General features: G+C 39.5%; 1 protein-coding gene across 2 annotated transcripts in view; it reads left to right on the top strand.

Annotated features, from left to right (window-relative positions):
- Positions 1–5,076, top strand: part of efna5b (ephrin-A5b) — a 110,686-nt gene extending 105,610 nt beyond the window's left edge. For both annotated transcript variants that reach the window (XM_004547166.3, XM_004547165.3), the window contains one exon: positions 564–5,076. In XM_004547166.3, the coding sequence (XP_004547223.1) occupies positions 564–688 (125 nt within the window). In that variant the 3' untranslated portion in view covers positions 689–5,076. The remainder of the gene's footprint in view (positions 1–563) is intronic.
- The last annotated feature ends 9,039 nt before the right edge of the window (positions 5,077–14,115 follow it).

Below are 14,115 nucleotides of genomic sequence, written 5' to 3'. Positions count from 1 at the left end.
GCACACACACAGACACACAAACACAACTTTGTATAGTTATGTAACTGTCCAGTCCTCTGTTCTGTCTATCTGTCCTTTGCTGTGCATGGTTCAGCTCCTTTCCCATGGTGCGGTGGGCACATGGCTGCTCACAGATACTGATGCCACTGCCAGAAAAACACAGGGGGCAGCTCACCTGGGAGATGAATTCAAAAATGTTTCTGACATTGAGAGTAGAAACATTATATAGCAACTGAAGTTCATATGGCAACTCAGACTTTATGGCACAAACCCAAACATCTATGCTTTTCACTAACTGGTGAAAAGTATTATTGGTAAATAAGAAATATTCTCACACTACAAATGTGAATGCACTGCCCAGGACACACACAAAAAAGTCACAGACTCTTGATATTTTCTTGGACCACCTGATGATTGTGACTTTTTTCTGGCCTGGGAGTGTATTTGAGAATATGTTCACTGAATAAGCTTTTGTGTGTATGATGCACTGTTAAGAGAAATCTGCATGTACCATAGAATTCACTTCTATTTCTTCTTCTTCTTCCTTTCTTTAAATCCTTTAGACGATACCAGCCATGAACCGGCTGAGCCTTCACGAAGTGAAACAAATGATGTGCCACGCCTCCAGAAAACAAGTCCGCTTCTGGCTTCGATGCTGATCTGCTTAGCAGCACTCTCCACTTTATAGCGCCTCCCTCTGTCCCGGAGGTCATTTACACCTAGCGTGGCCTGAACCTGCCCAAGGCTGCAGGGTAGGGGGTGGGATTTGGGTGGATTGCATTTGCTTGTTTGGGCATAAAAGCAGGCTTCTCAAGGAACCCTCTATTTTTTTCAGAAAAAAAAATATTTAAGTGGTCTTTCTCCGTCTGTGAGTGAAAAAAAAAAAAGTTGATGTTAGAAGCGGGAGAAACAGTTCCCCCCCTTAAACCTTCAACTAAGATGCCAAATCCTGTTTGACACATAGTGATTCTTACTTTCCCGTGACTTTTGACATCCCTTTACATTATGTTTCTGTCATGGCAGCGCTGTTTAGACATACACATATACACACACTTTACACAACACACGACATTACAGTGCCGCAGAGTCAAATACAAAAAATATTGACATCAGCATTGAGCAGGAGTAGAGTTGTTATACAGTAGCCAGTTTTACATAGTAGGACAGTGAAGATGCTAGGTCTTAGAAATGACTGTACATACGCAAACAAATAATCCTGAGACCTCTCAAGGAGCCTTTCAGAATATATTTTGATTGTTCTGTTGGGTCATTAAAAGAAAAAAAAAAGATTTTTGCATCTCCGTTCGTCTAGAGTTTTTTTCAATTAAGTAAGAAAAGCTAAGAGTTAAAGACGTAAGAAAAGAAGTGTGAAGTTTCAAGCAGAAGCAAGACGATAAACCTGAGCACTGAAAATTAAATGCCCGGTATGCACCTTAGCCCAACAGGTCTTCAGACTATGTTGGTTCAAAGACGGTCTGAAGATTATTTGTCATTCAATCTCAGATTTCCCTTGAAAATAGAGTGTTTGTATATTTTGGATAAGCTACTTAAAAGGTTTAGCGAATCTTTGAGTTAATAAAGGTAAAAACCATGAAAGTCTGCTCAACAAAGCATTGCTCTGGCTAACAAAGCAACTAAATTGAAACTTTCTCACCAGACATTTTTTTTTGTTTCGGCGGATATCAGGATCAAAAATCAATACCTTCTCAAAGTTGATCGTGCAATTTCACAGCAGCGGTCACAGTCATTTTATACAATGTTTACTGAGCTAGGCAGCAATTTGTTCTCTCTATTCAGTTTGAGAATTAGTCAATATTAACACTCCCATAAACATTTGCATCCACAGCCCCCCCACCCCTCTATTGACTGTTAAAAGAATTGTTTGAAAATGATTTGCAGCTTTATTTTTTACATCTCTATAATAATACAGGTTCTAAAACTGTAGGACTTTTGTACTGTGTGACATCAAGCTAAATAAGAAATATGAAAGAAATCGTGGGAAACTGTTTGAAAAGACATTTCCATTATTAGTGCCATATTTTTCCTTGGATCCCTGTCCCATAAGTGTAACCACAGCCTTGACTCATACAGTAGATTTACGTAAAAGTGAGATTTTTTTTAGAGCCAGCTCGTTGCATTAGCTAATGCATAGCTTGTGTTTGCCGTGTGAATAACAACAACAAAATCCATTAAATTCTAGGCAACGCACTGCTTTATTTAGTCTGGCCAGGTTTGTGTTAGCACTTAAATTTAAAGGAATTCGCTGTGACATAATGATATTCAGCTTCCTTCAACTCCCGCTGATGCACATGGTGAGTTAGCATAAAAAGCTTTTATGTTTTTTTTTTTCCTTTTTCTTTTCAGATTGACTTATTTCTTAGTTTTAAAAGAAGTCTGAACACACAGAAAACGTGCGGCAACTGACTTCCCTTCAGAGCCGGGTTCTTGCACGAGAAACAGGGCACCAATTGGTCTTGAAATATGGATTCAGAAATGTAGAAAAATAGCAAGAAAAGGAGCAAAGGAGCAATTGCATGTCCACCTTCAGCTTCTTGTGTTACTGGCTTAAGTGACTCTTTAATGAGGTTCAAAATGACAGGCATGTGGACCCCATGTTGTGGCAAGGGGAGTTATTTCTGGTATTAAAAATAGATGCTGGAAGGCCTGGGGGGTCTCGGGGGGAGGTAGATTTCCGCCGTGGGGGGTTTTAAAGCACCAATGACCTTGCAGTTTGAGAGAATTGGTGAGTGAAGGAGACAGAAAGAATTAAAGTGAGAGAAACACACACACACACAGATGGAAAGACATGAGAAGTAGCTGAAGGTAGTGTGACTAGAGTGCCTAAAAAGTAAAAAATAAAAATCCAAACAAAGTGACAAAAAATAAAAGAATCCATTCAACACTACTGGAACAAACACCTTCTCTGACAAACGTACGTTCAGTAACATTCAGTCTCAAAGGCACATGGTAATGGTTTTGCTTTGTGGCTGCCTTTTTCTGTCTTTATTACTAGAAAGACTGCCTTTGCCTTTTGCCATTAGTTTTTTGGGGGGGTTTTGGTAACAATGCTATTACAGTGGAATAGCAGCTCGGCTGTGAGGGGTGACAGGAGACATGCCATTTAATGAGGTACTAATTTTCAGGATAACACCACAGGGAATGAGCACTGCATATGATTCGAAATGGATGCTTGCGAGCAGATTAACAATAGACTTTTATCGGAAACCAGCTTCAATTGTACTCTTATTAATTACTTAATTACCAATGGTATTTGTCATTATTGCTATCATTGTCATGATTTATTCTGTACACACCTTAACCTGGGAAATGAGGATCAACTTATATACTGGATACTGTGTATCCTGAGGTAGTCAACCATAAAACATGTAGTGTTAGGTTAGTATCCGTTTTGTACCTTTCTGGAGGACAAAAGAAAAAAATGAGATACATCATTGTTAAATCTGTATAATTATTATTGTTATGATGATGATGATTATGACTATTATTATTAGGAAAACTTCTTGATGTAAATAGTGTTTGATATTAAAGTATTAATTTGGTTCTTATGTCTTTTCTAAAAAACAAACAAACAAACAAATACCATATTATCTCGGGGTTTTGCGGAGTGTGTACTGTCTTCAAACGATGCATTGTGTGTTTTGATACTCAATGCCTAATGAAACTTTGAGCTAATACACAGTGGAAACCTGTGGGCGCTGAACACGTATCGGTGAACAGCAGGCTGGACTTTAGCCAACAGGAGGCTCATCTCTTACATGTTTCAAACCAGTCACCAACCACCACGTCTTCATGTCAGGATCCTGCCTTGATAAGAAACATTTGGGACTTAATGGGTGGCCTATTTGTACTTTTTTTTGCCTTCAGTGTTTGAAAGCATGTTGGTCAGCTCAAAAATCAGCCATAACTGGACTGTTGGCTTTTTAAAAAGAAGGATCTCACCAGTTTCATTATGTGGCATGCGCATGAACTTGATGACATGTTTAAAAAAAAAATCATTTGGAAAAAAAAAAAGTTTTCTTCTGCTGTTATTTTCTTTTCCTTTATGATGTATTAGATTTTCATGTTCATGTTGTGCGATTTCTTTTTTGGTTTTTTTGCATCCCCATTTGAGTGCTGTCATTAAACTGTGTAGTTACGCAAATGTACATAACAAATATCATTTTTGTGAGGTTACAGTGGGGTCAGTCATTTTGTAGTTCAAAAGCAACTTTAAGTTTTTTTTTAATAAGAATGACTCTCTGTATCCATCTACTGAAGTCATCCCATGTAGCTGCACTCTGTCTTCTCTGACTAGTCATTCACTTTCTGCTCTCCCAAGAGGAGGTGTTTGGGAGTGTATACATCGTGTGGATGTTTTTCAGTAAAAAAAAAAAAGAAAAGAAAAAAGAAAAGGAAAAAAAAATGTGTGTGACCTGTAAGTTTGGTGTGTGCATGTCTCATTTGCTGTTGCTGCAGTGAATGGGAAGCGGCAACCCTCTTTGGCAGCAAAGAGTGTTTCCCATGCCTTAGCCCTTCAGCCTCTGCCCTGGCAGCCCGGTCTGTGTACAAGACGCTTTCTGCCATTGTGCTTTTACACGGAACAGCTGCTGGCGTCGAAGAGACTACGACGGGGCCCTTCACTTTCTCTCCCTTTTTAACAACCCTAAATCACTTGTCACTACGGTAGACATTGGTCCCGGGCACAGTTCAAGGATTAGCGCACCCCCTTCTACCAATCCAAAACCGGATTGTTAGCGGGGTAAAGCCCATCATCGATCCAGGTTCCGTGGGTTCTCAGCTCGCCTCTTGCTGATGAGCCACTTCTTCATTTTATGTCTCATTCTTCTTGTACTTGTATAACCCCACCCCCCACCGCACCGCACCACCTGCTATCTTTCTTCCTTCACCTCTGAACTCAGCTCCCACTTTGCCATCAGTGGGGAAAGTTTCCAACCTGCTCTTTTACATTATATAAACAAAAATTAAAAATGGACAAAAAATGATCTGTATTTGTATATACACATGTCTGAGCTACTATGAGTACTACAATAAAACACAAATCCATTGCTTTGCTGACTGTGCTACTGTTTTTCTTTTTTTTTTTTGTAACTCATTTTACAAAGGTGTGGAAACTTAATTTAAACGTACGTGACCATGGTGTATTAAGAAGTACTGTATTAGGGTTGTTTATTGCAGTAAACATTCCTACTGTAACTAATAGAGAAAATGAACATACTCCTCTGACACTCGGGCAAAATCATGTCTCATTATGTGCCAAATTGAATGTCATCAGCGTGCGCACACACACTTCTCTTTAGGTTTCTCCCTATCTGTGCCCCTGCCTAACTGTCTGTGCAGTAAAATCACACTCTGTAAAGACAGGCAAAGAGGAACACCATCCATCAGGATCAGAATAAGACCTTAAACCTCCTTTCACTGCAGTCGGGCACTAATGAGGACACCTAATAACCTTCTGCTGGACCCCATCAGCGCTATTTAGCTTCACCTTCCATTATCTCTGTTAATTAGACTGAGAGTCGGCAAGCCCTGAGGACCAAACGAGGGGAAAGGCCCTCTCATATGCCAGTTGGATTTCAGCAATGTTATGAAGTTCGATGAAATCTGACTTTATAGACTATAAATATAGGTTAAACATCAGCAGAGAACTAGATAAAAAAAAAAAATAATAGGATGAAAAGTTGTGCTGCCAGTTTGTTGTCAGTATTTAAAAGCACCTTTAGCATAAAATGCATTGCTACAAAAGATCGGATGCAGTTCTGTGGAAGATAATCTTCTCACAAATTTGGTACTTTTTTTTTTTTTTAAAGCATCAGTAGAAAAAAAATATGTTATGCATGAACACACTTGACATGATGAGCCAATTAGTGTCAAGTTGTTCTTCCTGCTGTTATTACCAAAGAAGGCTCTAGAGATGCAGGTGTGTGTCTCTAGGAAGACCAATAAAGGCAAATCACTGAGCCTGATCATTAAATTTGGGAAAATGATTGCTTTATGTGAAGATGCATCCCACATGTACTATTAAGCTGTGAACATACTCAACATCTGTGACCAGCAGTGAATGAGTGGCGAGCAGTGGGAAGAGACGGTCTTCAATAGAAACCATGCCACCCTTGAGATAGCCACATGAATGCAAGAAGGCACACCGATCTACCTGCACCTTTGATCTCATTTTTCTTTTCACCAGTGTAGCTTTCTGATACAAGTTTTAGCTTAACACAATAACAGCTCGAGTGACAGTCTTGAAGAGGCCACTTCAATGAAAGGCTTTTGAAGGCATCATTCTCAAGTCAGCTGGCTCACTTATTGGCTGCATGGTGTTTCGTTTCCATGTGAACAATCCGTTTGACTGACAGCTCTGAATGATGTCTTCAGTTAATCGCTTCAGTGGTGTGAAAAGGTCATAAATCACCCAATTACGTCGCCCCGCTTTATGAATAGATATTTTTGGGGGGGAATATTTAAAATGCCTCCAAGGCATATCAACTTAGTCAACCCCATATTTATTGAGAGGGAGTTTGGGGGGGGGGGGCTGCTTGTGCCAGAAATAACTGATAAGCAGAATACATTTCAGAGTCTCAGTCACACTGTGGAATGTCACAGTGTTATTTAGAAAGTTGGAGAAGAATTCAAGGTCAGAAGTTATGACTTATGACAGCTTTGACTGGTTTTAAGAATATATTTAGGAATATATAAAAACAGAACGAGAAATCAAAAATAAAGTGGAAAAAATATCTTTCAGTAGGTTGTTTTGCAGAAGATCAATCGTAACAGCACAAAATGTTTCCAAAAGGGCTGAAAGATCTTATCTGTGTTTGATCATACCCATCAAATTGTGTTTTTTTACGTACTTAAAGAGTCAGTTCCTCAAAGAAATATGAATTTCTCACACTTCTTCTATTTAAGAAACTTTTTTTAGCTTAAGATTGATTTCTTCTTCTCTTGGGATAAATACTAGAAAAGAACATCCTGTTAACAATCAGGTAAAACTGCTTTGTTACAAAGAGCATGTAGCTTCTAAAGATGACCTATCTGCCTATCTTTCTACAGGGGTATCCCCCACCTCAGATAGGAGTCACTGCATTGTGTTTGATGCAGGTCATTTTCTTTTGCTTATGCCTCTCACATGTTGACCTTCAGGGCTAAGAGATGAGGGGCTACAGCCTATCCAGAGGAGGATTACGGGAAGATGTGATGCTAGTAGAAAATGTCAACTTAAAGGGAGATAAAACAGAGAAAAAGGCAATGTTAGAAGGTGAGTACTTGCATCAGGGATCACATGTTTGACTGGCTATATGTTTAAGGGATCAGGTTTCTATCTATGCACGTATCTGCATTTTCAAATGTTGGAAGCCAAATGTTATTCCTCTGTGAAACTCAGATTGTTTTCAATGCTGTCTTTAGACAGCCAGATGCTATGAAGAGCTATGAAAACAGCAAGTGTTCACACAGTGTTTCACACCATGTCTAATGTGTTACAGTAAGTGATCGCACATGTAGATATTAAGATTATTTCTCTTTTGAAATGACAGCTAATTTCACACAGGGCTGTGGAAAAAAATGCAACCCAGATGTATGAACAGTGTGCTCTAACTAACAAAACACTTGAAGTAGCATGACCAGTGGGCGGCTTTAATTGCTGTGAAACAAACGGATGCACTAAACTTGTCACAGCAAAACAAATTAGTTTGTCAAGTGTCAAACGGTTTCACTAAAGAAAAAAAAATGCATATTCTGTCATCACAAAGTGCAGATTTTTCAGTGACATCTATTAAAAGTGTTGTTTTTCCATTAGTGACAGTGAGGTTTAAAAGTACTGTTACCTCCATAAACTCTAGTGATTATTTTGTTATTTTCCCGGTTGCAGGATTTAACCATCACAGCCAATTTGGGTTGTAGAAATCAAATATAAAAAAAATCTTCTGTTCACATATTGCACACATATAGTTATCCATAGTGATATTTGTAGGATTCTGCTGTGAGATTTCCCAAAGTGGAGGTTTTTGTCTTCTGATCAGCCCTTTCTGCTCAGTGTGAGAGTATGAAATGAGAGTATTTCCTCTGTGCAGACTGAATGAATGAGGAAAAAGTGACAGGGATATTACACTGACAAGTCAATACTAGAATCATAGAAGTCTTTGCCCCAGGGTCATAAATTTGATTCTAATGATTTTGTCATCCTGTTAAAACAATAACTTTCAAACCCAATCTCCTTTTTTTGCCTCTATAACCTTTGATTTATGCTTTTAATTTTTTGATGGCTAGAAATAGTCTGACACTTGCACAATTATGATGTTGATGGGATGAAATATCGTCACAATTCATTTTCCTTTTCGGGTTTAATTAGTTTACTTTAAATTGCCATCCATCATTACTGATGTGGATGAAATGTAGAGAGTACAGAGAGCAGAGAGACTTGGCAAGAAGACTATGTTTTACAGTTGACTTCCTGGGAAATAAATGCTGGCTGCATTATTCATAAAGCTTGCCATAACTTTAATCTGATTCTTAATTCAAGTCTTTCCCTCTTGGACAATATATCATGTTACGCATTCAAAATGTCTTTGAGGCCTCTATTTCAGCAAATGCGACTTGAGGTGGATTATCACTCCTGCTGCTGATAGCATCATATTGTTTTTCAAAGAAGAATGCAGCATGTGTGAGATCAGGTTACCACTCTGTGTGCTGTAATAGTCCAGATTTTCATTAATCCAAGCATAAAATGAAGGTTCAAGTTTGAAACAATATATCAATTTAATATCTAAGAAATAACCAACGCTCAGTATTTTAGTCAAACGTCATGTTTGTCCATATTTATAAATGCTAACCTTATTTTTAACTAGGGAGCTTATAGTACTGTCCAAAGGTCTTGAGCCATCCCTCATTTTTTATATTCTGCTCATGTGCATAGATTTATCGAAACGAGTACATGGAAGTACAGCATTTAAGGCAAAAACAGTTTGTGCAATTCTATTTAGCTTGAAAGTCAATATGACCTCCTTTTTTTCTCCAACATAGCCTGAACAGACAAGCTTTATTATCATTTGTTTAAGTAGTCTTCAGGAATAGTTCTCCAGCCTTCCTGAAGGCCACTCAACTTTTGTTTTGTTTTCTGTCAAGATGACGGCACACTTCGTCAACCTCAGCCTCAATGTTGAGGTTCAGATACTTTCCAGGTGGATGAAAATCTGACAATACATAATACCACCAATTTTGACATGGTCCCCAACACTGGGTAAAATACAACCTCAAACCATGGTAGAGTCTCCACTGTGTAGATGGCTGTGGACCCTCACTGTTACCAGATCCATCTCTCAGGTCCCGTATCCGATCTTTGGTGGATTTTTCTTGTTTGTTTGAGGACATGAATTTCCGACACCGTTCATCTGTTGCAGATTGTTTTTTGGCCAGTCATTTCTTCTTTTGTGGTCCTCTTATCCAGTTTCCTCAGATTTCTTTAGGACCCACTGGACACCATGCTGAGATATGCCAGGTTTTTAGCTAATAGCTCTTTGAGATTAACATTTTGATGAGTTATTTTTCATAGAATCAGCTAAAGAAATTGTAACAAATTAGGCTACTAGTAACAAAATGCCTAAACAAACACTTTTAAAATTCATTATTCTGTAAGTTGTCCGTTATGTGTAGACACAAAACTGTTTTCATCCCTTGAGTGCCTTTCTATGCTTGAATGATTCAAATTCAGCACTGACTTAACTCACTCATACCTTCTACTTCTCTGACTTGATTAGCAATAATAGGCACAATTCAAGGTTCATGTTAAATATTATCAAAAGACTCCTGAATGCCATTCAGTGTACTTTTCCTGCCATGTCATCAGCTTAATGTGAAATATTTCTTACATGCTAGTGCATTACATTACATTTCAAGCCTGGATTGTATAAACCTGTCCAAGCTTCCGGTGAAATTCAGAATTCATTGAAAAATTTTATTAATCACATATAAAACCTTACTTTGGCAGGCTAGCAGTCAGCTGAATAACCATTAAAATAACCATTAAAAGACTCTGACCACCCTATCAGAGTCTTTTAATGGTTATTTTAAAACCAGAGGCAACCAGATTGGTAACTCTGGTTGTAACTCCTAAATTTTGGAAATGTTTAGTCTTTAGACGTACTATTGATTGTTGTTCTTCTACTGTGGATATAAAGTCCAGTGCTGATTGTCTGTTATATGTCATATGTAGCACCATGGTCTTGAAGGAACGTTTTCTTATTACGCTGTGTACTGTACCACTGCACATGCTTGGAATGAGAATAAAGCCACGTGATTTGACTTGACTTGAAAGTGTGTATGGAGCAATGAATGTAAGACACCATGTTTGTAATTTTAGACATGTAGCCTCATCAATCATGTATTCTTTTTTTCCCCAATCCTTGAAATATTTTGTAACTGTGTGTTTTATAACATGCTATGCAAATAAAGTCATTAATATTATTAACAAATAACATGACGGGACTCAAAATGAATAAAAAAAAAGCCCTTCAGACAGCTTAGAGAACTGTTGTGCAAGACCCCTTTGAAGAAACTCTGGCTACTTTAAAGCTTTTGCATACATATTACATATCCATACATGGAAAAAGTAAATTGAGAGAAGATTGTTCGTCCTTATGAATTCAAACTGTGCTTACACATAATACTAGAATTTCAAAATTGACACAGATACCCAAGAAAATACTCAACCATCATAATCATCATAGTGGTCAAAGGAGCTTGCAAAGAAAAGCGTCTGGACTTCTTTAAGTTGCTTGAAGACGTTTCACCTCTCATCCGAGAAGCTTCTTCAGTTCTAAGGTCAAATGGTGGAGAGTCCCAGATATAAACCTAGTGGGAGTAACCCCCCACAGAGGGACAAAAGGACCCCTGATGATCCTCTAATCGCCTGAGCCAAGGTGTGAAACTGGGTGTGGGTCCCAATCAGCCAGAGTTTCGGGTGAGTTCATTGTGAAACCTGGCCCTGCCTTATCATGGGAATTCCTGGGATCAGATGACCCAGGATGTGAGTGGGCGTTAAGGCGTCTGGGAAGGGATCTCAAAAACTGGATTATTTCCCTTTCATACTCCCGCACCAGTTGAAGGGTGTTCCTCCCAAAATTTAAGGCAATATGTCTGTGAAGGTTCTCAGTCATCCAGGTCATCGTAGTCAAAGGAGCTTGCAAAGAAAAGCGTCTGGACTTCTTTAAGTTACTTGAAGACGTTTCACCTCTCATCCGAGAAGCTTCTTCAGTTCTAAGGTCAAATGGTGGAGAGTCCCAGATATAAACCTAGTGGGAGTAACCCCCCACAGAGGGACAAAAGGACCCCCTGATGATCCTCTAATCGCCTGAGCCAAGGTGTGAAACTGGGCGTGGGTCCCAATCAGCCAGAGTTTCGGGTGTGTTCATTGTGAAACCTGGCCCCACCTTATCATGCGAATTCCTGAGGTCAGATGGCCCAGGATGTGAGTGGGCGTTAAGGCGTCTGGGAAGGGATCTCAAAACTGGATTATAGATGGCAGAGAGTTGGTGTCGTAAACCCCCGCCTCTGTTCAAAGATGGTCGCTCACAGTGGACATAGATGGCTTCTTTCACTCCTCTTTCAAACCATCTGTCCTCTCTGTCCAAAATGTGAACATTGGCATCCTCGAAAGAGTGTCCTTTATCCTTGAGATGCAGGTGGACTGCTGAGTCTTGTCCTGTGGAGGTGGCTCTTCTGTGTTGTGCCATGCGCTTGTGAAGTGGCTGTTTGGTCTCTCCAATGTAGAGGTCTGGGCATTCCTCGCTGCACTGTACAGCATACACCACATTGTTAAGTTTGTGTTTTGGCGTTTTGTCTTTCGGGTGAACCAGTTTTTGTCTGAGCGTGTTGCTGGGTCTGAAATACACTGGGATGTCATGCTTGGAGAAAACTCTCCTGAGTTTCTCTGATACACCGGCTACATAGGGGATGACAATGTTGTTGCGTCTGTCCTTCTTATCCTCCCTCGCTGGTGTCTGGTCTTCTTTTCTGTGCCTCTTTGCTGACTTTACGAACGCCCATTTAGGATAGCTGCACGTTTTGAGTGCTTCCTTTACATGTGTGTGTTCCTTCTTTTTTCCTTCAGGCTTAGAGGGAACATGTTCTGCCCGGTGGTGTAGGGTCCTAATTACTCCAAGTTTGTGTTCCAAAGGGTGATGGGAGTCAAAGAGGAGGTACTGGTCCGTGTGTGTGGGCTTCCGGTAAACTTCGATGTTGGGTTTGCCGTTCTCTTCAATGTGCACGGCGCAGTCCAGGAAAGGCAAACAGTTGTTCTGTTCAAACAGTCCATCTTTGAACAGAGGTGGGGGTTTACGACACCAACTCTCTGCCATCTATAATCCAGTTTTGAGATCCCTTCCCAGACGCCTTAACGCCCACTCACATCCTGGGCCATCTGACCTCAGGAATTCGCATGATAAGGTGGGGCCAGGTTTCACAATGAACACACCCGAAACTCTGGCTGATTGGGACCCACGCCCAGTTTCACACCTTGGCTCAGGCGATTAGAGGATCATCAGGGGTCCTTTTGTCCCTCTGTGGGGGGTTACTCCCACTAGGTTTATATCTGGGACTCTCCACCATTTGACCTTAGAACTGAAGAAGCTTCTCGGATGAGAGGTGAAACGTCTTCAAGCAACTTAAAGAAGTCCAGACGCTTTTCTTTGCAAGCTCCTTTGACTACGATGACCTGGATGACTGAGAACCTTCACAGACAATCATCATAGTGATTAGTGCAATCTAGACAATGACATTATTTTCATGCTGTCTGAAATTGTGCAAAAATACAGTAATAACATTATAATGTGCAAACACAAACTCTATTTGCTGATCAGAGCTGGAAAAGTTAACAGAAACATAACACATCTTATTAAATTAACATTGTGTGTTAAAGGTGCTACACACGTAGCCAGGATTGATCATGGTTTCCTGCCTAACTTCTACGTGATCATTTTCTTATATTAGCCAAAGCTGCTAGCAGCTACTTAGCAATGATAATATGACCAATGGCTAAGTGGCTAACAGGGAATTGCTAACCATTAAACAGCTTACATTGACATGTGCTGGCCAGGCCGGGCAGTGGTCTAACTTGGTTACATTACACTGTATCACTGCAAGGTAAGCAAATGCATGATGTTTTTATTTCATTAGACTGTAAAATGTCAATGCAAATCACATTTATTTAAAAGAAACATGGCACAAGCACACTTGTCAATCATGAGGAAATTTGGCAGGTTAAATATAATACATATTTACAAAAAAGAACATGGATAGTCAGAAGTGGGCACACTAAAGATCACAGTTACCATATTTCAATGTTTAGATTGTCATCTTTAGCTTTCAGGACTGCTTGATGATCGGTATCTGGGCATAGAGTCAACCAGGCACTTTACCACAAGAGTTGTGGTCAAAGTTTCCTTTCAGTTTCCACACAAGAGTATAAAAAACTCTTTTTTTTTTTTTTCCATGCCATACTGTATGTGCTCTGGGAGATTTGGATCAGGGTTTCGAAAGAGCCTCTGTAAAATGTTGACTTTGTCCTGGACTAAGCTGATATGCTTTGAAATATCAATTTCACAGTTTGGCTGATTTCTTTAAGCTTGCATCAAAAATACATCTGTACACTTCACCTGCGCCATTTTTAGAAAAACAGTCCCACACTTTGATGTTCTGACGTTCATGTACAGTATATTCATTTACTGCAGCCTGTCTGAATTCATCTGCCAGCGTTCGGCACAAGATTTTTACAATCAGAAAGAGATTCGCTGAATTTGAACTTTTTATGTAATCCCAGCTGACTTATTCTTTAAGCCTTTGACTGGTTTCAGCTGCACTGTAAAATGTAATATTGTGTTTAATTAAAAATATTAAATAGGCTGAACTCAATTTTTATCAATTTGTTATTAGAACTCGATTTAAATAAGTTACCAGTACTTTTTAATGCAAAAATGCTGATAAACTCAATTTATTTGAGTTGTCTTAACTTAGAAAAACTAAGTAAGCTGGAAGTTTTGCTTCTCAGCGCGGAAGGATGAAAGATGTGTTTTGAAAATGCCACGTGACTACTGTCCTCCTCCCTCT

This window comes from Maylandia zebra, linkage group LG12, assembly GCF_041146795.1.
Source record: "Maylandia zebra isolate NMK-2024a linkage group LG12, Mzebra_GT3a, whole genome shotgun sequence".
In the NCBI taxonomy this organism is placed as follows: domain Eukaryota; kingdom Metazoa; phylum Chordata; class Actinopteri; order Cichliformes; family Cichlidae; genus Maylandia; species Maylandia zebra.
Note: the sequence above shows the minus strand (reverse complement) of the source record. Positions and strands in the feature narration are given on the sequence as shown.